General features: G+C 39.1%; 1 protein-coding gene across 2 annotated transcripts in view; it reads left to right on the top strand.

The window, feature by feature from the left end:
- The window catches only part of ZFPM2 (zinc finger protein, FOG family member 2), a 458,266-nt gene that overhangs the window by 426,709 nt on the left and 7,922 nt on the right, over positions 1-23,635 (top strand). For both annotated transcript variants that reach the window (XM_059395028.1, XM_059395029.1), the window contains one exon: positions 21,093-21,299. In XM_059395028.1, coding sequence (XP_059251011.1) covers positions 21,093-21,299 — 207 coding nt within the window. The remainder of the gene's footprint in view (positions 1-21,092; positions 21,300-23,635) is intronic.

A 23,635-nucleotide genomic window follows, 5' to 3' on the forward strand; every position in this document is an offset into this window, starting at 1 on the left:
CGCTGTATAGGATGTAAACTCAAATTGCGATTTGTAAACAGAAGGAGAAGTACATCTCCTCTTTCCCCCTAGGTAGATAGATACATGGATAATGTACATATACATTTTTTCCCTGCAAATACATACACAGAAACTAGAGAGAAGGGAAGGCTGTTACTTATTACTTAAACATTTCTTATAGTTAAAGGATGAACATTTTTAATTTATCCTATAGCAAGCAGCTCTAGTTAAATATGCAATTGCATATGTCATCTGTTGAGGGAAAACTTTCCTTTCATGAGGGAACATACATCCTCCTTCTGCTAAGGGTGATACTCTTTTGCACTGTATTCAAGTATTTATACATTCATCTTCCATTATTATTTGTAGAAACTGCACAGTTAAATCCATGTGTATTATCCAAAAGAATATAATGACCTCCTAGATGTAATAACAGCAATACCACTAGGTCCTAAGAAAGTAGGAACATCTGTTCCTAGCAAAATAGATTTTTAAACTATTTGTGTAGAAATGCTTCTCTAAAGAAGGTAACATAATGTTTTTCTTAAATATTTTTGCGACTACATGGAGTTTTGTTACTAAAGCCAGAGAACGTATTTTAATAACATATTTTTATACAAACTACTCCCTCCCATTTTATACAATTAATTGATTTCTAAAAGCTACTGGAACAACAATATGCTATGAACACCTGCTAAATCCTTTCATACCTTATTAATGGAAGGAGAGGACTCCTATTAGTTTTCCACGGTTTCAAACCTGGAAATGTATGAATATTTCTAGAACCACAGAAGCATTTCTTTATTAATTCACTAGGACTACCTTTTTTCCTCCCTTGCAATATCATTAGTAACTTACAAGATGTAGAGTCAGAAAGAATGATGTTATATCCGTGCTCTACACTTAAATTTTATCCCCAGTCATCAAGGCTCTCTCCCAAAAGAATAAGGATCCTTTGTCAAAATTGACAATCATGAAAAAAAAAATTGACAATCATGAGAATCACGAGAGTTTTTCTGTATTTGTTAGACTGACGGCCTGAATGGATTCTCTTTAACTAGTTGCGAAGCTGCATAACGGGGCTTTGGAGTGAGCTGACTTGGGCTCTAGTCTCATAATTTAGAATTCTACAGATGTGAGTGATTAATTTCTTTAAGCCTTTATTTCAGTGGATGTAATAACAACACCAACCTCAAAAAGTTGTTTGGAGGGAAAAAAAATGAGTTAGCATAGTAAAAGTTTAACAACTATCAACCAGTATTACATGGTTAAGGTTATGAACTACGTATCAATCTTACAGCAGTCCTACAATGGATGATGAATTATTCCCATGTGAAAAACAAAATATACATATGTGTGTGTGAGAGTGTATACACACACACACACAAACACACTGGCTGTGTGACCCAACTTCTTAGAGCTTGATTTTCTTTATCTCTAACAGAAGGTCTAGAAGCCCTCCATGGTTCCCACTGGCCTTAAATATGTATATTGTCGTGAACAATATTCAATGCCATAAGATAAATACATGCCTTGAAGTGTCTTATTTCCATATGTTTTAATTGGAAAGTAGAAGAAAAACTCTCAGGCTTCCTTCTCCAAGGATAGTTCATGGTTTTGGTGGATTTTTACATTGTTTTACTTCATATTCTCTGTAAAACAGAATCATCTGCAAGGGAAAAGGGGCCATTTGTGAAGCACATATTACTTTGTTAAAATAAAAGTAGACTTCTTGCATTGCTGCCGGGCTAGGTTTAGCTACTTGAGCTACTCAAGATGAAGATCAGGATCTATCATGAGTTTATTTCAACCACCCTTTTCCTATGATTCTTTCTCTGATCCCGCCAGGTCTCTTCTTGGCTTCACTGGCCACTTCTTGGCCCAAGTGTAACTTCCTACAATACCGTACTTCAAAGATTCAGATAAATGTTCCCTAGAGTAAGAATTATTTTTGTTTTCTCTCCTTGCCTTCCTCTCCTCTCTCCTTTCTCTTTAGTGTGGTAGTGTTCAGGGAGTTATGGGAGGGGGTTCCATATTTCTGACTTTATTGCCATTTTCCTTATTTTAGAACTTTGTTGGTTCTCAAAGACTAAAATCCTAAAATGAGCCTTGATCTTGAACTTTTATTTTTAAGCTGTGTCTCCTTTGCCTGTCTTTCCTCTTATCACTGCTTATAAAACATTACCACAATTTGTCCTTAGCTTGACCCTAGCTCTGTTGAAATCCTTTTCAAGCTTTAATTATATCCTGTCTTGACTTTTTCAGTTCCTTCTTCAGCAATCTTCCACTCCCTAAAATGTTGGCTATAGTGAATACTTCAACTTCTGGTGGACCCTTTGTGTTCAGGAAAAAACAAAAAACAAAAAACAAACAAACAAACAAAAACAGAAAAAGGCATAGCCTCAATAATTTCTCTTCTTCTGTTATTTCCATTTTAATAGACATATAAAGAAAGATAACTTAATCTGTTACATCTTCCTTACCTGTAAGAAGAAAAAATTTATTGAAAAAAGTGTTGATTCCCTTCTTTTCCACCTTAATTTTGTTTCCCTTTTTATTTATATTTTAATTTTATAGGCTTCAGGTAGAATTGGTAACGTTCTTTTAGCGATCCGTGATCTAGTAAATTTAGAGCTGAAAGAATGGTTCGTGAAAATATTGGGAAAAAATTACAGGAGGGGTTTGCACCATTCCAACAGATTTCTCTCAGTCATTTCCTGGGTGCCAGTGGCAATGTAAACCCATAAGTGCCTCTAGCAGTTTTCCTTATGACAACGGGGTTGACTCTTCAGGGCACTGCTCTTCAGTAGGACAGCCAGAGAGGTAAACCATGCAAATGAAGCGCTGTTGCACCAGGCAGAGAGTAGGAATTTGAACATATGAATGCTTATGAAGCAAAAGAAGAAGGAATAGGAAGAGAAGGAAGAGGAAGGGGAGGAAAAAGAGGAGGAGCAGAGGAAGAAGGTGGTGGTATTGATCTTAAGGAAAATAGTAGCCCAAACTAGAGCCATGTGACTTTCTGTCACAGCTATCTATAACTCCTATTCAAATGATGGCTCGTGTCCAAGGATCTCCCTATTACTAGGAGTGAAAAATGAGCTCAAATAGTAAATGCTTGAGAGATATTACACAGTAAGCCATATCTTCAGTTATACTTTTCAATTCTTGACTAAACCTTAGAAGATACTTTGTTTCATTACCTAGGAACTCCCGAATAACATCTGGATGATACCTTGGCTACCCCAAACCATTATACGAAAAAGTATCCATTCAAAAACTGAAGACAAAAATGCAGTAGTAAAATATTCCAGGCATCTGTTCAAAAATATAAATAAAAAGCATTCAAAGAAGCAATTCATAAAACATAAAAAAGCCCCACCCAGAATGAGAAGAAGGTCTGACTGACAGAGACATAGGGAGCCGTAGTGAATTGAAGAGAAAAGCTGTTAAAGCAATGCCAGTCTCCTTGCCTTTTCCCTAGGAACCCGTGTCTAGATTACTCTTTGATGACTTCTCCTCTGCTCACCTCTGGTCTCCCTCTAATGCAGATGATCCAGAGTGAAGTGTATTTTTTCACCTGGGCATTGGTAGACGAAGAAACATATGTTGATGTAGCGATCATGACACCGTCCAAGCCCGTTCTCCTGATGAACTTCCTGTCCACTGCACACTTGAGTATCGTCTTCTTTGTCACTCCTCCCTCCCTTCACTCTCCTGTCCCTAGACTTCTGCTCCTGACCTGTTCTGAGGTACTTGAGGAAACCTTCCATGAGGAAGACCCCCCTGTCTTCTCATTGTTCTCTATTCTTTTACTTGAGATTCATAGCTTAAAGTCACTGATGAAATGTGATATCAAACATGGATATATTTTACCAAATCCTGTCACAACAGAGTCCAGCTAAGAGGGATCAGTGACACATTGAGAACTTTCTCCCCTTCATTTGCAAAGGCAGTGATAACAGTATATTTTTCAATAGCCAGATGCTACCAGTCTGAGGATTTTTGCACCCATTCCAGGATAAAGACAACATATTTTACTGTTAATCTTGCTGAAAACAATTGGTCCGCTTTTGAATATAGCATTGACCCTTTTGTGCAAATTAATGCACAGTAAAATTTATCATTCCAAACTGCACAATAAAATGGAACAGAAGGCCATACAAGTCTTAGAAAAATCATTTGGCTCTGGTTTTATCATCACATGAACAAAAATTTGAGATTTTGCAGCTCATTCCCCTAAGATCACTCACTCATCCGCAACAGCCTTGGCAGGAGGCCACCCTGCCTACCACACTGCCTTTCCTAACTCGACTGTCAAGGGCCGACCTTGAAAGATGGGATTTTCAAAGCACTGGGCAGAGCCACAACTCCCTTTCTGTTTGTGGAGTTACAATGACTTGGAGCCCCATTTCTTCCTTTGAAATTATATGATGTGCTGTTGGGTTGACTGAGCACTTGTTTTTAATGTCTCGTTTTATTAAAGCTGATATGATTTGTGAGAAAGGTTCAATGTTCTTAGGTGGTATTAAGGTTATAGAGTAGCTATAGTATATGTGTTCTAAAAAATATATTGTGTTTTAAGTGGGTCTTTAAAAAAATGAAGGTGGGGGGCACCTGGGTAGCTCAGTGGGTTAAAGCCTCTGCCTTCAGCTTAGGTCATGATCCCAGGGTCCTGGGATCGAGCCCCGCATTGGACTCTCTGCTCAGCAGGGAGCCTGCTTCCTCCTCTCTCTCTCTCTCTCTGCCTGCCTCTCTGCCTACTTGTGATCTCTGTCTGTCAAATAAATAAATAAAAGTCTTAAAAAAACAAAGAAGGTGGGATACACAATGATGCTTATTACATAACACCCCATTGAAGTTACCAAGCCCACTTTCCCCACTCTGAGGGGACTTTGCCAAAAATTCCACAGTTGAAATCTTTCAAGTTTGAGATGCCCTGTGAAGTGGCTATATAATTGGGACTCTGCTCTAGAACTTCCACATAAGAAGGACAAAGGTTAAGAATGTAGTGTGACTACGGGTACCTTTGCCATATGCCAGGTCAAATTACAATCAAGTGGGGAAAAGCACTCAGTCAATGACAGAATGATAGTAAGATGTGGGAGAAGGTGAGTGTAGTGAGATTTATAAGGACACTCAGATAAAATTCCTTACACACTTTAATTGTCATGAAAGAGAATGAAATACTGCTAGTTACAGATACCTAAGGGTGATTAGAAAAAGTGTTTTGAAGTTTAGAGCAAAGTTTTCTTCTTTCTGGAGAAGAAGGTAGGCAGGGGTAAAGGAAAGAAAAACAGCATGTCACTTGGGACAGACTTTCTAAGGGTTATTTGGTCTTAAATATATAAAAATCTTTACCATTCAAAGCTGGGGTTTTTTTCCCCTTCTTCAGCACAGACACATAATTCTCGGTAACACTCCAAGGTAGTGAATGTGTCTCAGTAATCAATAAATATCTACTAGAAAAGTTTTATTACAAAAAAACTTTAAAACAGCTATGATACAGATTATAAATCCATTAAAAAACAAGGGCTCTGCTTGCTTCATTTAAGTAAGGTGTTAAAAAGAAAAAAAAAAAAGAAAAAAAAAGAAAGAAAGAAATGGCAATTGTCTTATTTTAACCAGAAAATGCATTTGGTGTGTTTCTGCTATACTCCAAGAACCCAGGCTTCTGTTCCTCTCCTGTTTGGGGGAGAAAAAGGTTACGTCTTTATGCTTTGTTATCTTCACGCGAGCACTTGAGTTGAAAGTAGTGCCATTTAGATGAGCATCGGAGGACAGTCTGTAAATTACCACAGAGTTGTTTAGTCAATTAACAGAAATCTTTAGAGATTATAAAGCTTGGTATAGCAACTTCACATTTAGGATAAAATAGAATTAAATAAAGCGTTATTTTCTGTTCTGAGGGCTGGCCTCATAGAATGCACCGAGCGCCATCTGCTGGTAATTACTTTTTCAAAACTTTGTTTTATGACCAAACTACTCAAAGTCCGCAGAAATCAATAATATGAGGTATATATATACATCAATAGATATGCAGGACTAGATTCATGAAGAAAATAGAAGGGTTTCCATGTACTATAAATTTCTTTCATTTTACATGGAAATGTTTCAGCAGAATCCATTACATCATAATTCTAAAATCAGCTGTAGAATAGAGACATTTCAAATAAGAAGTTTAAGTTCACTTAAATCATGCCATGAAAATATATACCTGGGGGGTGCCTGGGTGGCTCAGTAGGGTTAAAGCCTCTGCCTTCGGCTCAGGTCATGGTCTCAGGGTCCTGGGATCGAGCCCCACATTGGGCTCTCTACTCAGCGGTGAGCCTGCTTCTTCTTCTGTCCCTGCCTGCCTCTCTGACTACTTGTAATCTCTGTCTATCAAATAAATAAATAAAATCTTTAAAAAATATATACCTGGTGCAAAAAGTTTTAAATATTAAAAATAAACAAAACAATATACTAACATTTCTCCGTGGCTTTTTGGAAGCAGTTAATGAACATGGAAGTTTAACATTAGTCATTTTTAATCATTAAATTATAAGTTTAAATTATGTTACAGTTTCTTTATAAGTCAACATACTTAAACAAGCTACTTAAACTCTTGCTGCATATTTTATTTATTCATTTAAAAAACCTCTGTGACCAAAAAAATCTCAGCCTTAACAAAAGTCTTGAAGGTAGAATAAGACAGATAGATAGTACTTCTAGAAAGAATTCTACTTCAGACAGGTATTGTCTTTGAAGATTTTTATGCTGTATAAAACCTATGTCGTCAGATCTTTGTCCTAGTATTTGATGTCTCTCAAATTCAGGGAACATAGTAATGTGGTTTTGCCTGCATTTTAGATCCTTCAGACCCAGGCAGGAAATCAGACCCATTGTTCCCCATTAACCTTCTCTAGACCAGATACAATATGAAACAGATGCTTGAGTGTCCATTTCCATCATTCCTATGGAAGGCAATTATTAGTTCTGTTGTATTAAACAGTAGATTGTAAAGAAAAATAATTACCTATGGGAAACTCTTAGAAAAACAAATTAAAAATATAAACATTAATTTAAATGATGTTATAATAAGAAAAGCTGACACAAATTATCATCTCTGGAATTTGAAGCTTAATAATAGGAGTTATTCATTGTTTATCATAGTACATAGCCTATGGTGTCCTTCAGTAGAATTATGAGGTCTTACAGAGGGACATCGTGTTCTCTGAATAAAGGAATAACTTGAAAAAAGGAACATCCTCTGGTAGCCAAGAGATATGAGAAAAGTATTATATATATATATTTAAATAGCAACATGAAGTCAGTTTGTGTGTTAAGGAATTACTGTGGGCTTTTTTAAAAAAAATAGTATATTTTGTGAATAGAAAATCAGAGTAAATTAAGTAAAAAAGTTAATAAACTCTGAGAAAGCATGGGATGACATGGAATGATGTTGGCTATTCAGAGAGAGTTTTCCAGAAGATCACAATGCAGAGGAATTCAGCATCTTTCTCTAGTTTCTTCATTCCATGAATACATCAGGTCAGCGCCCAAGAGGCGGATTCTTCTAAGAACAAGGAGTTTCTGACCATTCAAACTTAAAGTGTAGTTGAAAGCCACTTTCAGGGAGGGGGTTTTGAGCAGAGTAGCTCTAGGTGCTGGCGGGGACCGATCATGGAGGCCGTCCGGTGGTGGTGGCGGATTGAGGACTACACTGCCGGGGGCCTGCCAGCCACTTGGCACTTTCATCTCCTGCATCTACCCGGCCCTGCAGGGGCCTGCCAGCCCTTCAACATCCCTTCATTGGAGTCTCCACTTCTAAACTGACTCCCTAGAGAACTTTAATGAGCCTCTTGGAATTTAAAAAAAAAAAAAAAAAAAAAAGACAAAGCAAAACAAAGAAGTGTAATGGAAATGGACAAGTTGCAAAAGGAATAGAGAGGTTCATTTCCAGCCTCGTGCTTGGGGGGCTTTCATCAGGATGCTGCAATGGATATTTCAGAGCACTGGAAGGAGGAAAAAAAGAAATTAAAAACAGCCTCCTATGATGAACTTGGATAATTTATTCCTCTGCAGAACAGTAGGCACAATGTTTCCATTTTTCCCCCCCTCTGCTCTTCTCTTCCCTTCCACCTAATTTCTGAGCATTCCCAGGCTGGGCAAGAATGAAAATGAAGCGTACCCCACCCACGAGGCATAATGAACACGCGGAATGCGTTCCGATTATTCATAAGCTCGCCAAGTTGTGTATTTTGGTGGCGATTTCCTCCCTTCTGCTCCTGATTGCTGATGAAGAATGGTATTTTAATAGGCAGATGGTAAAGACAATTACAGTTAGGGGCTCAGCTGGGAGTTACATCAGTTTATTGCAAATTATTAGTTGATAAATGCTTTTGTTTACAAGCAGAGTCTTAAGCAGCTTTGTAATCAGTTTATCAGCTGCAAGCGGAATTTTGACAGATCACCTTTGGGGTGTCATGTCACCTCTTGGCTAGCCATTTAAAAGCATGATGGCCAGGCAGCCAGACCATCAGATGGGCCACCTCAAGACACCACGGTGAACTCCTGCGAAGCCATGACACAGCACATCTCAGACCAGAGCACAGACCCAGGAATGCTGAAAAGGCTGCACGAGCAGACTTTTTCCTGTTGAAATCCCATGGATACAGCAATATCAATTTGCCTCAGCCCAACTCGTTGTGACTGATGCGACTTCCAGCACATTAGTGCAGAAAATTTTCCAGGCAGTTCTCAATGCCTTCTTAATCATGGGGCAAACCTTTCTGTACCGACACTTCGACAGAAATCTGGAACCGACCACAAGGACGCTGTTCACTTTTTTTAACGGGGCTTCTTGTGTGCTTCTTCAAAGGGAAAAGAAATTATCTCAGTAGGAGACATTTTCCTACAGGAAAAAAAAAAAAAAAAAAGAAAGAAAGAAAAGTTCTGTGGAGAGAATGCATGCCAGGAGCCAAAAGCTCTAGCGGGGATTTATTACAGATTCCACCTGGGGAGTTTCCTACGTGATGTAAGAAGAGTTTAGGAAACACATTGGTTTAACCATGCCGGCTTCGCTTCCCTATAAAATCAAAATCTATAAAATGGGATGGTAGTATTTCCTATTTATCATGCAGGTAATTCCTGGAAATTAATGAGGGTGTTCATGTTTCTTTGTGTCTGAGTTCTGCTCAGGCCAGTATTATCTGTTGAATCTAAATAATGAAGCATATAATGTTTGAAATGACAGATAATTCACAGATGATGTTGACCTCATTTTTAAAATACTTGCTGAAGGAGGGTACTGTAATTTCATGGTTTTTACACTATAGCATTACTAGCAGTTTGCCAGCAGTCTGCTTTGCTGTAAAGACATAATTTATAAACCTGAGGTGTTCAAAGATGTGTCCTTGGAAGGATCCACTTGATCATAAGTCTATAAACAATTCACGTTTATTTAGCTTTATGTTTCCCTAACAAAGTAAATTTTGTGGGCTTAATCAAAAGAAAAAAATATTTCAATAATCATGTAGATTATTAAAATAAAATAATATTTCCTAAAATAGTCCTTTTCATTTGCACCTACTTACTGTTAGTTTCTATGTTTTTATTTCCTGATATTCAAGGGAAACTTACGAATCTGATAGGGAACTAACCACTAAATCCAGAAGCCAGGTTTCATAGCTGGAATTAGATATTCCGTATCTTCTAAAATATTGACTTAATACAGGAAGATCTTTGGAAATATGACTCCAGCTGATAAATTTGAAATCATATGTAACATGTGTAAAAGCAGAAATCTTTCTTTTCTTAATCTCAGAAATATGGTTAAGTATCTCTATTCATTTATCTCCCTGACTCCTGTTGTAATTTGATCTCACTTTCTCAATTAAGATCCTAAAATCATCAGAATAGAATCAACCTTATTTAAAGTGACCACAGGGCTCAGTAAAGTTTGTAATTTTAACGTTGGGTTCACAGAAGCTTCCTTAAAAACGAGAGTATAGTTTTTATCCTCACTTCAATATTCAACACACAGTCCTCAGTTCCCAATTTTCCAGTTCTTAAGCAATTAACTGTTCTATTGACATCAGAGGAAAGGCTGCCTACAGAAGAGCTGAAGAATGAAAGCCTTAATATCTTATATTGTAAATTGTGTTTTAACATAAAGAGCATAAAAAGTTGTTTTTCGTTTTTTTTTTAAATCAAGTTAATGAAGGATAAATAGTGTATTTGACAAATAATTCTGCTGTGTGTCCATCCCTCTTGATTGAAAAAGGCAAAGAATAATTTAAAAAAAAAATCTGTTTTCTCCGTTGGCCCAGATACTAAAGACACACCCCAGAGTTGCTGGTCAAATCTGATTTTCTCCCCTTTCCCAGGAACTGCTAGGATGTTCTATAAAAAGATGTCAGGAGTGCCAGGATGGGAAAGTTGAATGCCCCCAAAGGCCCCACATCGCCTATAAATACAAATGAAAAATGTTAAAGATGATTTAAAAACAGGAAAGACCTTTTGCAAAATGCTTTTGATTTATTGCTGTGTACTGTGCTGATCTTTATCAATTATTCTCACTCTATTTTATTCAAAAACTATTGTAAACTATGAGTTGGCATGTTGCTGCATACGGAAAAAAAGGCATTAATCAACTCTAAATAAACAAGTGCAAAGATCTATCTAACAACTATGAAGTAGTTAATACATTTTTAAGCAATTTTATTACAGAAAGGAGGTCTAAGAGAGTAATGCTTAATTATCTGGACTCCTCTGTGCTGGGCTCCCTTTTGATTGTATTAATGAAGCAGCTGGCCCATTGTTTCCCTTTAATTCCTCTATTGTTTTAAGAATATGTCACAGCTCTTTATTCTTTTATCAGGTGCTGTGCAGAAGGATCCACACAATACCTCATATTCCTACTGTATTTGCCAATGCACAAAGAAACCTCCACCGCGGTTTTCAAAGAAGGGGCACACATAATTTATAAGTTCTATTCCTTGCACTACTCCACTGTCAAGAATTTCAACAGTATTGGATTTGAATTCATTATAAAATGTGTATTAAACAATGTGGCTACGTATAGATATACGTACCGTGGTCGTGTCTAAAGCTTGAGATCTAGGCATTCACACGCATGGTGTTGAAATGGGGCAATTATTTCGCTTTTAGGGAGTTATTCTGACCAATTGCTTCCCAGTTATGAAAAAATTAAATTTCACAAGCAGGCATCATGTTGGATTTTCAAATTATTTCATACGAATAAAAGAAGTTAATGACCGAACAAGTAAGTAACCTTGTTTCTCCCACTTCCAGAAACATCATGTCCCTCTGTGTGTGTGTTAAACAGCCCATTTATTCCCCCAGAGAAAAGGATTTAATTTACTTGAGTGTGCCTAAGAGGTATCCTAGTTTACTCTTGTAGACCAATGGGTAATCTTGATTAACTAAACTCTGATTGGCAACTGACCATTTTCTGACACACATCTTCTGTCCCATTGTGAAGGAGACAGACTTTTAGATTAATGCAGAAATAGCACTGTACATTCGAAGAAACCAAAATCCTGTAGCAACTTAGTCTATGATAGAACATTTTGTTGCCAGAGCTATCTAAAAATGCTGGTTTGTTTATATGTGATTACTTCTTCTCCAAATTTGCACGAAAATCACACACACACACCAAGAAAAACCATAAAGGGTAAAATCTCAAGGTGTGACTGACATAGACATTTTCCTTTGTTTTCCCTCTGTCAAATGTTTGTATTTAAGAGGCTGTTTCATGGGGGGTTTTTTTCCCCCTCTTTAGTTCTCAGTCTCTAATAAAGGGAAGTAAGACTTAATGACTTAACGCTATGTAGTAGAACTCACTAACTTCAGCTTTTAATATATGCTTAGAAAACCCATCAGAATAAATGACCGTAGACCACCGATTTCCTTTTGTATTGTTAGGTGAGTGTGCGTGTGTGGGGGGGGGGGGGTGTACGGTTAGCTTTAAATAAAGTTTCAAACTGGTATCCTTGTCTATTTGCTTCAGGCTCCTTATCCTTGTACATAGTGAGGCAGAGAAATACGGAATCTAAATGTGATTTAATTGGTTCAATTTGCTGTATATTTTTATGCTAAGCTTAGGTCCGTATCTTGATGAGCCCAGATGTAGTCGGGTTTGAGGGGTACAGCATCACGTTGCTTGTGTTTCCTCATTTTTACAAAGCAAGCGTCTATCAATCACACAGATAAATTAGAAAGAAGCATGTATAGACATAACACATGGAAAAGATTTTTCAGCTTGCTATGTAATTATTAACCTGATTTTTACTATTGTAAGAAGCCATGAATTGCAGATAGCATGGACGAAGTTAAATGCTTTTATACCAGATACATTTTGCTTATACAGAACTCTATAGGTATGGTCGAACAATATAATTGAAGCTTTGTCAGCTCTGTAACCTAGCAACAGATAATACTGTTAGGTTACTGAATTGCTCCTGGTTGACAAGTAGGGAGTATTTTTTGTGTTTATCATGTTTGCTAATGATGGGCTCCTTTCCAAAAGGCTTGTCTTAATCTTAATTAGAGTTTATCAGCAGAGGTCTGCATGACATTGTGCAGACACTGATTTCATAAATAATAAAAAGTGCAAGTGAAAAATTTGGCAGGATGGAGAGATATTTCAGGGCACTGCTTCTAGTAAGAGGAGCGTGGATTTCCAAAATATACTTGAGCTTGAACTGTGACTTTATTCTTTATTATCGAAACTTGTAGTATACTTCACTGCAGTTTTGACAGCAATTATGAAAAAAAAATTTATAAGCTTCCTGTTAGGAACCATATCTGTTTGCACAAGAACTTTGATCATAAACATTACTTAGAACAGTAAGTCCATGGTTTTTCAAGAATGTCAAGGTCTTGGTGGTTATTACTTTCTATGGAACCTTGAACATATCTGTCCTTTTTTGTGGAGGGAGCCGTGTGTGGGTGTGGAGACTGGGAAGAGTGACTATGTTTGCACCATAAGAGGCAGACAAAGAGAGGATCCCAAAATAACCTTTCCATTTGGTGGAACCGAGAGAGGTATCAGATAGCTGCTTTAGAGCCTGATGTCATTTGATAAAGACTTCACGCCCAAGCAGCAGGAATGTGATTTTTTTTTTTTTTTTTGGCTCTGGTTTGTACAATATGATCTTTCCCAGTTTTGAGAGGGAAACGATATGATTGACCGTTTCTAATAATAAGTTACAAACCTTCACAATAATAAAGAATCAAACGTTCTACAACCTAATGTCATTCACAAATTTGCCAAGTTCCTAACTGGTTTATTCAGTCGAAAGGTGACGGTAAGTCCTTACATCCTTGCTTTATCCATCTTTCCTCACCTTTTCACTCAACACTCTCAACATTCTTCAAATATTCGGGGAAAGGGGGGAATTCAGAGCTGTTTTCAGCTGCCATTTTCTGAGATTCAAAATCTCCCTCCTGGATTGTTTGGACCTATCTATGTATTTGATTATCAAGAGACTTCTGCTTGTAGCATCTCAGTCCTTCTACCCTGTACAAAGGCAGATAGCCACCCCCCTTATGCCAGCAAGTCTTAATGTTGGAGGCATTTGAAGCCCTTTGGGGAACTTCTAAAAAATAATGAAGCCCAACATCCCTCCCAGAGATTTTGATTTGACTGATTTGGAGTAGGACTAGGAAATCGGCGTTGATTAAGAGCTCCCAGGTGAATTGACTGTGTGGTCAAGATGGCCAAGTAGTGCCCTGTGGTTATGTGCAATTTTGATGCCCTTTTAGAGTCCAGCTCAACTAGTAATTAAAATAGGGAGTTGGGCAAAGGCTACTTTCTATTTAATACTACCAGATGAGTTTAATAGGTGTGAAATGTTTATTATAGCACTTGGCACATAGTAAGTGCTTTCTAAGAGTTGGCTGGTCTTATTAGAAGGTAACCTGAAGTTATTCCACAAATAGGGATATTCTGCTCCAGATCACAGCTGTGCCCTTAACAGCTGTGCCTCATCACTGTGTCCTCCTCTTGATGCTGTCTCATAAAGTCGCCCATCTTATTTCCGATTCGGAGAGATAACTGCTGAAATTCCTCAAAAACTGAATGATCAAGTGTGGCACGGTGTAGTTAGTGAACACGGGAGGTCCCTGTGACTCCTTTGGGACATCTGGTTTTTCCAAAGTACAGCATCCAGAGCCAGACTGCCTTGTCCAAATCCCATCATCCACACCTTCCTCCCTTCCTCCAAGTCCCCTTTATCCGTGTGACCTTGGAACACCTGACCTATACCCATGATATGATGGTAAAATGGGCATAAATAAAAGCCACCTTACAGCTTTCTTGGGAGAAATTAAGATAAGGCATGCGAAGCGCTTAGCGCTGTCCCCTGAAAGTAGCACAGAGAAACCGCTTAATAAATGTGATTATTACTAGTATTAGCCCATTGGTCATAAAAGCTTAAAAAGTTGTTTACAACATGATAATAATCATCTATAGGATATCTAGCCTAAGGCTGTCATTTTAGATGAGGTACATAAAGCAATTCTCCAAGATCACTCAGTAACAGATCGACTGAAGTTTCTTACCCACCTCCCAGTCAAGTCCTCTTTCTTGTCCATCTTTGCGCTGAGGACCGATACATTCGGGGACTTGGGATGCCAGCTACGCTTCATTATTATTAACATGTGATCCCTTACACCAAGAGCATTTGCTCCTGATGCCTGTGCAAAGAAAGTTGGGAGAGTTTTATCAATTAAGCATATATGATATTGCCACATAGAACCCCACCTCTTTACATAACTCTCTTTGTTTTCCCATCAATATGCTGTTAGTTTGGATTTGTATGTTAAAATTTACTTGGTTTAAATCTGGGGGCATCAAACACACTACTGTATATGAAAGCCACAGAAAACTTCCTTCGGCAGGAACACTCCACTGGCGCCCCGAGCACAAGCAGAAATCCAAGTCAACAAAATCTCAGGAGGTACATCACTCGAAATAGTCAGATCTACACAAGTCTCCAAAATTCATTCAAATGAAAACAGTTAAGGTGGCCAAATACAGTCAACTCCAACTTAGCAGTAACTTGAACTTTCAAGATGCTTTGTTTCTTTAAAGTAGCTGTCCTAGGAAAGTTGATGGGAGAGAACTTACTCTGTTGCTTTAAACCATCTCACATGGAAACCACTTTATAAAAATGATATTCCTGTCTAACTGTGGCTAAAAAAAAAAAATTGTGCAAATATTCGAGATTCACAATGGTGGTTTCTAGTGGGGAAAAAAAGGTGCTCCCCTTTTTTCCCAATTTTTTTTTTAACCTGTGGTCAAATAGACATAACATTAAATCTACTATCCTAACCATTTTTAAGTGTACAGTTCCATGGCATTAGGACATTCAGATTGTCCTGCAACCATCACCATGGTCCATCTCCAGAACCCTTTACATCTGGCAGAACTGAAACTCTGTATCAGACACTAACTCTCCATTTGCCCTTCCCCCAGCCCTGGCAGCCACTAACCCACTTTCCCTCTCAGTGCTTTTGAATACCGTCAGTACCTTATCGGAAGTGGCATCGCAATTGTGCAATATTCATCTTTTTGTAACGAGTTTATTTCACTTAGTATAATGCGTCAGATTTCTTCCATATTTTAGCATATGTCAGAATGTCCTTCCTTTTTAGTACTTTTTAAATTTCTTTCCTTTTTGCTGCTGAATATTCCATTGTATCTATATACCACCATTTGCTTATTCATTCATCTGTCAATGGACACTTGGGTTGCTTCCATGATTTAGCTATTTTTAATAATGCTGCTATGAACATAGGTGTGCAAATATCTCTTGGAGACCCTGCTTTCAATTCTTTTGAGTATATATCCAGAAGTGGAATTGCTGGACCATAAGTTAATTCTATTTTTAATTTTTTTTTTTTTATTTATGACTACCGTACTGTTTTCCAGTGGCTGCACCATTTTACATTCTCACCAGCTGTGCATAAGGGTTCCAATTTCTCCACATCCTTGCCAGAACTTATTATTTTCTGGGTTTTGTTGTTTGATGGTTGTGTTCTCATTTTAAAACCATATGTAACATTCTTTGATCCGTTTCCATTGAACATGAGGTCAGTAGGATGAAGACACCAAAATAGCTAACTATCAGCATGATTTAGCCTTTGCATGCACTTGGATTGCTCCTTAATCAAGACAGATAAGAAGTCCTTCTATTCAACTATAAATTAGAGTTGGCCATATGTACTCTAGTTCCAAAAACCGAAGGGTAGGAAACTGGTTCTCCTGCCTCCTCAACCTGTCAGCACTAAAGACTATTTCTTTAACTGGTCAGGATACAGTATGTGATCCACGAATGGATCACCGTTAAGTTTCCTTTTCTGAAAGGGGTTGGCTTTCTCTGGTGAATCAAGGATACAGTTGCTCAATGAACTGACACACTTTCTTTCCTTTTCTGGTGAGATTTCTTTTCTTGGATTTAGCAGGACAATGAGAAATGAGAATAATTGTCTCAACCTGACCAAACCAAAAGGATACTTGTGACCAGTTAGTTACATGGTTCTTAGTATATGTCCCATCTATTAGCTTATTTTATCCCCACAATAACACTGTGAATCCAGTACTATTATCAGCGTCCCATCTTCAAGGATTAGGAAATGGATCTGCAGAGTGCTTTGGTAACAAGTTCAAGTCACACAGTAAGTGGCAGAGCCAAAATGTATACCCTGGCTGTCCAGTTCCATTGCTCATACATCCTGCAGAAGGGATCACATCCCCAATTAGTAATCACATTTGGGATATTTCTTTGGAATCTATAATTGAAATCATGTTACAATACCAGACATATTTCTCTTTTTATAAATGACTCCCTAAAGTTAAATACTCTAAATTCACAATCTAAAAAATTCAGCCAAATGGTTTCAAAGAGCCAACCCTTGGTTTTTGTGGTGCCATTCTCTTGGTTCCCCTATAACTTTTCCAAATATGTGCTTTTTTTTTTTAAAGATTTATTTATTTATCTGTCAGAGAGAGAGAGAGCACACAAGCAGGGGGAGCAGCAGGCAGAGAGAGAAGCAGGTTCTCTGCTGAGCAGGAAGCCTGACTCAGAACTCGATTCCAGGACCCTAGTGAAGGCAGATGCTTAACCAACTGAGCCACCCAGGTGTCCAGCTCACTTTGTCATTAAAAGGTCACTTCTCATATACCTACATCTGAATTGTTGAGATCTCCCAAATTTCAATGTTTCTTTTCTTTTCACTCTGTAGTCTCCTAGTATCACCACATCAATCCAAAGAGCATCCACAGTCATTTAGAATGTGCTAATGATATCCAAAATAATTTTTTTTTTCCTCCAGCCTTAGGTCTCCTCCAAATTCCAACTGCCTCCTTAAATCCATTCACGCAGAAGCCCCTCAGGGACTTCAGACTTTACATTTTCAAAGCAAAATCCAGTATTTCTGCGCACACACATACACCCACGTACATACAGCCGACATGCGGGTGCACACCTGGGCTTCAGAGTCGGACAGACAGAGCCATAAATCATGATTCTGCCACTGGCCATGTGTGTAGCTTTGGGCAAGTTAGTTAACCTCAATTTTCAAGCCTCAATTTTCTCAATTCTAAAATGAGGAAAATATCACCTACTTCCCAGAAAAATTGACTGGATTAAAATAGATGAAGTACATAAACCACTTAGCTTATTAGGCCCACAGAAAGTGCTCCTAATTAATACAATTGTCTCGTTGTTGTCTGTAACCAGCTCTACTGCCTTGTTGATGGCTTCCCTACCTTCTGATCTCCCAGACCCAAACCTTCAGGTTTTTTCCAGCAGCTTCCTTCCTCTTCCTCATCTCAGGAAATCCTCCCCTTTTCTCTCTCCTGAACTGAGAGCCCTTTTCTCCCTCACAATTTACACCTCTCACAACTGAACTAGTACCAGAGCCTCCAAATGGCCCTTGGGGTGGGAATTCCTGTGCCCCTCCCTACCCCTTCCAGTTTCAGGTCCTCAGGACCCTGAGATCTTTCTTCTGGGAGAGAAAAGCCACTATCATTATTCATTTATTCACTCAAAAAAAAAAAAAAAAATGATGCCATCTCCCCACCATGAGGAGCCAGGCACAACTGTCTTTCTGTTACTTTCAAAGCTGTCTGGCCCTGCGCTCCACGTTTCTGGCGGGGGTGGGGGAGTGGGGGTGGGGTGGGGAGGCCTGATACGTAATGTCTGCTAATTCCAGTGGCAAGTGCAGCAACTCTCACCGTGGCTGATTTCAAGTTACCAGTGTGATAGCCACTAGCACAGAAAATGCCTGACCACTCCAGTGTTGTGTCCCCGACTCCAGTATAGGCTGGTCCCAGCACACCCCTGCCTGTGACCAGCCCTTTCTCCCTCAGATGCCATGCCCCGGCCAGGTGGCCTCTGAACCATTCCCGGGACAGTCAGGCTCTTCCATAATCCTGCCCTGGCCTGCGTGCCCCTTTCTCTGCCAGCAATGATGGATCTGCCAGCTCCCCCCCCCCCCCCCCCCCCCATACTTCTGCTATTTTACCTTTCTATTTCATGAGTCAGTAAAAAAGTCACCTTGGGTGGCTTGCCTGACTCCCTGGAGACGTGTCCATTAGTCACTCCTCTCACATTTTCTTTGGCGCTAGGGGACGCCACCCACACTGTGGTCTTGTCATTCATCCGCCTCTATGTGTCCATTCTGATTGTGAAGCCAGTGAGCCCAGCCCAGCCCCCCACAGAGAGCTCGGTGAACAGCGGATGAATGAATGATCGAATGATCGGAGAGATTAAAATCCCAGAACAACTGACTTCCTCATTAAGTCTATCTGGTACATTTTCAGCCCAATTCAACCTTTCTAAAGGAGATGCTTTTTCTAAACCATAAAATGAGATGAAATGATGAAGATAATAAAATATGAAACATGACTCAGTATGTCGGAAAACATGTATTACTATCGCCGGGCTGTTTAATCATGTAGAAAAATCATTTTTGCTTACTTGCCATTACACTTAATATTCCTGAGTTTTATTTCCTTTACTTAGTGGGTCTTTCTGGTCAAGAGTTGGAGCCCACGGATTCTGAGTCATCCTGCTACATCGGTCTCTGCTGGGAGACGGATTAGCTATGCGTGGCACCTTCTCTAAAATCTGTTTCTCCTGGGAACCTGAGTCTAAACCTTTCCTTTTGCGAAAGATACTCACAGCTGGATTTGCTAAAAATGTAAATTTCTCAAAAGGGGTGACATATTATCAATAAGGGAAGTCGTTCCGTTCATCCCTGAAATCCAGGGACTCCCGAAGAGCCGGCGAGGAAGGAAACCTGGACTGCCGCGCCTTGCTCTGCCCGCCCCACCTCTCCTCTACAAAGACTCACTTAATAAACTATACCCCAGAGGAAAGATAAGGTGCGAATGATTACCTTGTCTACAGCTGTAAGTAGTTTGGATCTGTATGCACATCAGAGAAGGCTGAGCCGCTGAACGCAGGAGCCTTCCTGGGGGAGGAACCGGCTCTGGCAGACACACCGCCACTGAGCCGGGCTCAGTCACTTGCACAGAAATGCCACTTAGCTTTTGTATTTGTAAAGAAATAAGTCAGCGCCAAAGCGAATCTGTTCTTCAACTTTGCGAAACTCGGGTGCTTTCAGATCCGTTAAGAGTCAAAGTGGAAAAAAAAAAAAAGTTTTCTAGCCTTTTGGTAGATTTGGGTTTTACTTTTGGTACCTTTGGGTTTTACTTTGCAACTTTTCACACACATTCGAGGTACGGAATCTGAGCTGTATTTTTTCATAGACTTGTTCTGTCTGGGAGGGTGTTCTGTTTACTTACCTTTAAGACGTCACCCGCTGGTGTAATTAGCTGTCCGAGGTTTCTCAGGAAGTGTCCCGATTCTTCTGGGCGACATCGCATATGCTGTTGTTATCTTTTCCAGCAGATTTTTACCACAAGTTGTTTAAAAACTATGATCTATTTAAGGATGGAGGAAATGAAGTGCAGTTGAAGAGACAGTTATGCTGAAAGATAAACAGAGCAATATTACTTATCAGAATGGGTACAAATTTTGCTTCCTTAATGAGTACAATATATAGCTCTGCAATATATACACAATGAGAAAAAAAAGCTTTATAACATATCAAGTATGCCACGTTATTTCAGGCATAACTGTACAGGATACGTATCTAGGCCTGAGAGTGTAGATAACAAAATATAAGTGCTCTGCCTGTCTAAACATGTTAAATAAATGAGCATACGCTATCGCGTTCCAATACATTAGAAGATGTACTTGCATAGTTAATTTTCTTTTTAATGCACCACACGTGATCGTTTTGAAGTGCAGAGCCAGAGTATATCTTAGTATTTGAAGAAAGGATTCTTTTCATTTAAACAAATCTTTATTTAAATAAGCCTTTTGAAAAGGATCTGTGGCATATCTTCTTTTCAGGAAGTTCAATCAGGGTAAATGGAAATAAAGAAGCTGCATTATAAGGAATATTATATAAGTAAAGATCACTAAGCCAAAAAAAAAAAAAAAAAATGGCACCAGACGTAAAGAGAGTAGAACTAGCTGGAATGTCATTTTAACTTTCTATATTTTAGGAGCGTTCATGTACTTTTGTTTTGTTTTGTTTTCGGCACATGGGTATGTTGGGAAAAAAGAGAATGGGGAAGGGAGGGAGAAAGGAAGAAATAACTTTTGACTCCCACGAGGTACAGAAAGAGTAATGGCAGAGGCTCACCCGCAATAATTTCTGCGGCTGGATCCCTACCAGGCCTCTTGGTAAGCAGGAGACCACGTCTTAGCATGGGTAATGATTAAGGCAAACCCCAGAAGGCACACGGTTCCCAAAACTCTCCACAAATGATGTCTGTTCTTGGTTCTTAGTTCTCTCCTACTATTGGCCACTGAAGAGTTCATTTCATGCTAGGTGTGCGATTTTCCACCTAGGAGGGAAGAGGGGGACAGCCCTGGTCTCCATCACTCTCCCCCAGTAGAAAGTGATGTGAAAACCGGAAGATGCCATTGCTGTCAATCTGGTGTAAGGTAGGCTGGAGTGTCCTACGTCATTCACTCTTTCTTTTCCTTCTCTCTCCTTCATAGGGGGTCAGCTCTGGTGCACCACGACAAAGGCCATCTCTGAGGGAGAAGAGCTAATTGCCTTTGTGGTGGATTTCGACTCAAGGCTACAAGCTGCCAGTCAGATGACTCTTGCAGAAGGGATGTACCCTGCGCGCCTGTTGGACTCCATTCAGCTGCTTCCTCAGCAAGCTGCCATGGCTTCTATTCTGCCCACGGCTATTGTCAATAGTAAGTGCCGCGGGCAGTAGCCCTGTCCAAGAGCTTTGCAGTGCTGATGGGTATTTATGGGAGAAAAAAAATGTCTACTAGCAGGCAACCAGTGTTGTGATTTCATTTTATCTTCTGTGTGTGTGTGTGTGTGTGTGTGTGTGTGTGATTGCTTCTCATGAGAGTATGAAAAGGACAATTAAATTCATTCATTTCAGGTTGGATTCTTGAATGTTACACACACACAAAAACTGACTTTCTAAACTAGTTGAATGACATTCAAGGCTACTTAGCTATGAGAGATCGAAGAGCTTTCATTGATGCTTCTTTAGTAGAATAGCTGTGGAATTCCTTAAGGGCTATAGAGTTAGAAACTTAAATAAAAAAGGAAAAAGGAAATAATCAAATTGTGATTAGGTATATTAATAAAGAGGAAGTACATCAAGACATCAGCTAATATGACAACAAAAACAAAAAAGAAACATAGGAAAATAAAGAAAAATACATTGAGCTGGAGAACTCCACACATGCATGGAGAATTTAAAAATATGCTTTGTATGGGTCCCTGGGTGGCTCAGTGGGTTAAGCCTCTGCCTTTGGCTCAGGTCATGATCTCAGGGTCCTGGGATCAAGCCCCACATCAGGCTCTCTGCTCAGCAGGAGTCTGCTACGCCCCCCCCCCCCCGTCTGCCTCTCTGCCTACTTGTGATCTCTCTCTGTCAAATAAATAAATAAAATCTTAAAAAAAATAAAAATATGCTTTGTAGACTCTGGCAAATATGCCTTTGTAATTACCTTATATTAAAATGACTAGTGAACCTAGTTGTATTCCTTGAGCACACAGAGGGACACTTTATAGGACAGAAAATCAGTGGTCTAGGAGTCCCCAGGTCTGAGTTCTAGACTCAGTTCTGTTTTTATCTAGCTCTGTGAGAAAACATGAATATCAGTCATATCGTAAGAGGAGAATACATTCCAAACCATTAGGTAAGTGAGGTATTGCATTTAATCAAAAATGTCCCTGAAAATTCCTAAGACTGAATGATGCAGAATTATAGATACTGTCATGATGTCTTGATATTTTAAAAATAAATACTCAATACGTAATCAATAATTACGTTCTTGCTGTCACAGTAGCCTTTAAAGAAATTCTTGAGTGTATCTGGAATTACTGTTTTTCCAAACATTGAATCTAGTGCCCCTAGCCTGAGGTAAAATTTTGGGATTTCCTTCATGTAAATGTAGTTATTTTCTTTTACTGGATCTTTACTTTGATTCTGGTAGTGAGGAACTAGAAATAATATAGGTCAAACTTGAATTTGAAGCAAAAGGGTTTTGTTACCAGGAATACTGAGAGTACCTTAAATTATTGTGAAGCTCCAATGTGTGAATGTGATTTTTAATTATATTTGAGATTATACTGTGTTTGCTTTCTATAGCAGGATAACTATTGATCCCAAATAAATCAGCATAGATGTATACAGTCTTTGGTCTCATTCTGAAATGAGCTAATCAGTTAAAACTCATCTTGCTTAAATAGACACTACATGAAGCAGTATGGCCCTCTGAATTGGTGGGAAGAGCCAAAATAATAAACAGCAGTAGGAGATAATCTTATAACCAAATTTTATTTTGAAATTCTATATTGTACTCTCTGTCCTTACTTCTCATTCATTAGAATTTGGTCCTCAGTTTCCTCCTGTCTGTTTTAACGCACTCTCCCTGAGCCATCTCCTTCACTATCATGGGTTCCACCACCAACTCTGTATTCACAATTCACAGATCTCACATAGAGCTGTTTCTTCTGCGTTTTAGACCTCTGTCGTCACCTTCCGCATGTTCCCTGTATTTCTTACAGGAATATCTAGTCCCACATATCTAATGCGGCCGTATGCCTCAGTTTGCCTGGATTAACCCCAGTTTCCAATGCTATCTGGTATGCTCCCTTTCACTACAAAGTGCCAGGTTTACACAACAACACTAGGCCAGATTTGGTGTCCCCACACCTATCCTTGCCTGACCTCCTCACCTGCCTGTCGTCTGCTCCCTATAGAGCTGAATGAAACTGTTACACAGAGATGCTAACAAGAAGCCTGGCCATTGAAGAGACCTTACCTTCCTCTCTAGCATCTAATTGCAAAGTAGCGCTCATCACTCCTAGTCAATTCTACATCCTCAATATAACTTTCCTTCCTCTGTGGCTCCTTTGCCGCTGATATGGAAGAGTTCTCCCACTGGGTCTCATTCCAGTTCACCTACTTGCAAGATTATGGTCAAATCACTCCATCTCTGTTTCCTTGGCTATAAATAGATAAAGGGGAAAACACAGACGGGAAGAAAATGTTCATGAGTAAATA

Source organism: Mustela nigripes, chromosome 3, assembly GCF_022355385.1.
Source record: "Mustela nigripes isolate SB6536 chromosome 3, MUSNIG.SB6536, whole genome shotgun sequence".
In the NCBI taxonomy this organism is placed as follows: Eukaryota; Metazoa; Chordata; class Mammalia; order Carnivora; family Mustelidae; genus Mustela; species Mustela nigripes.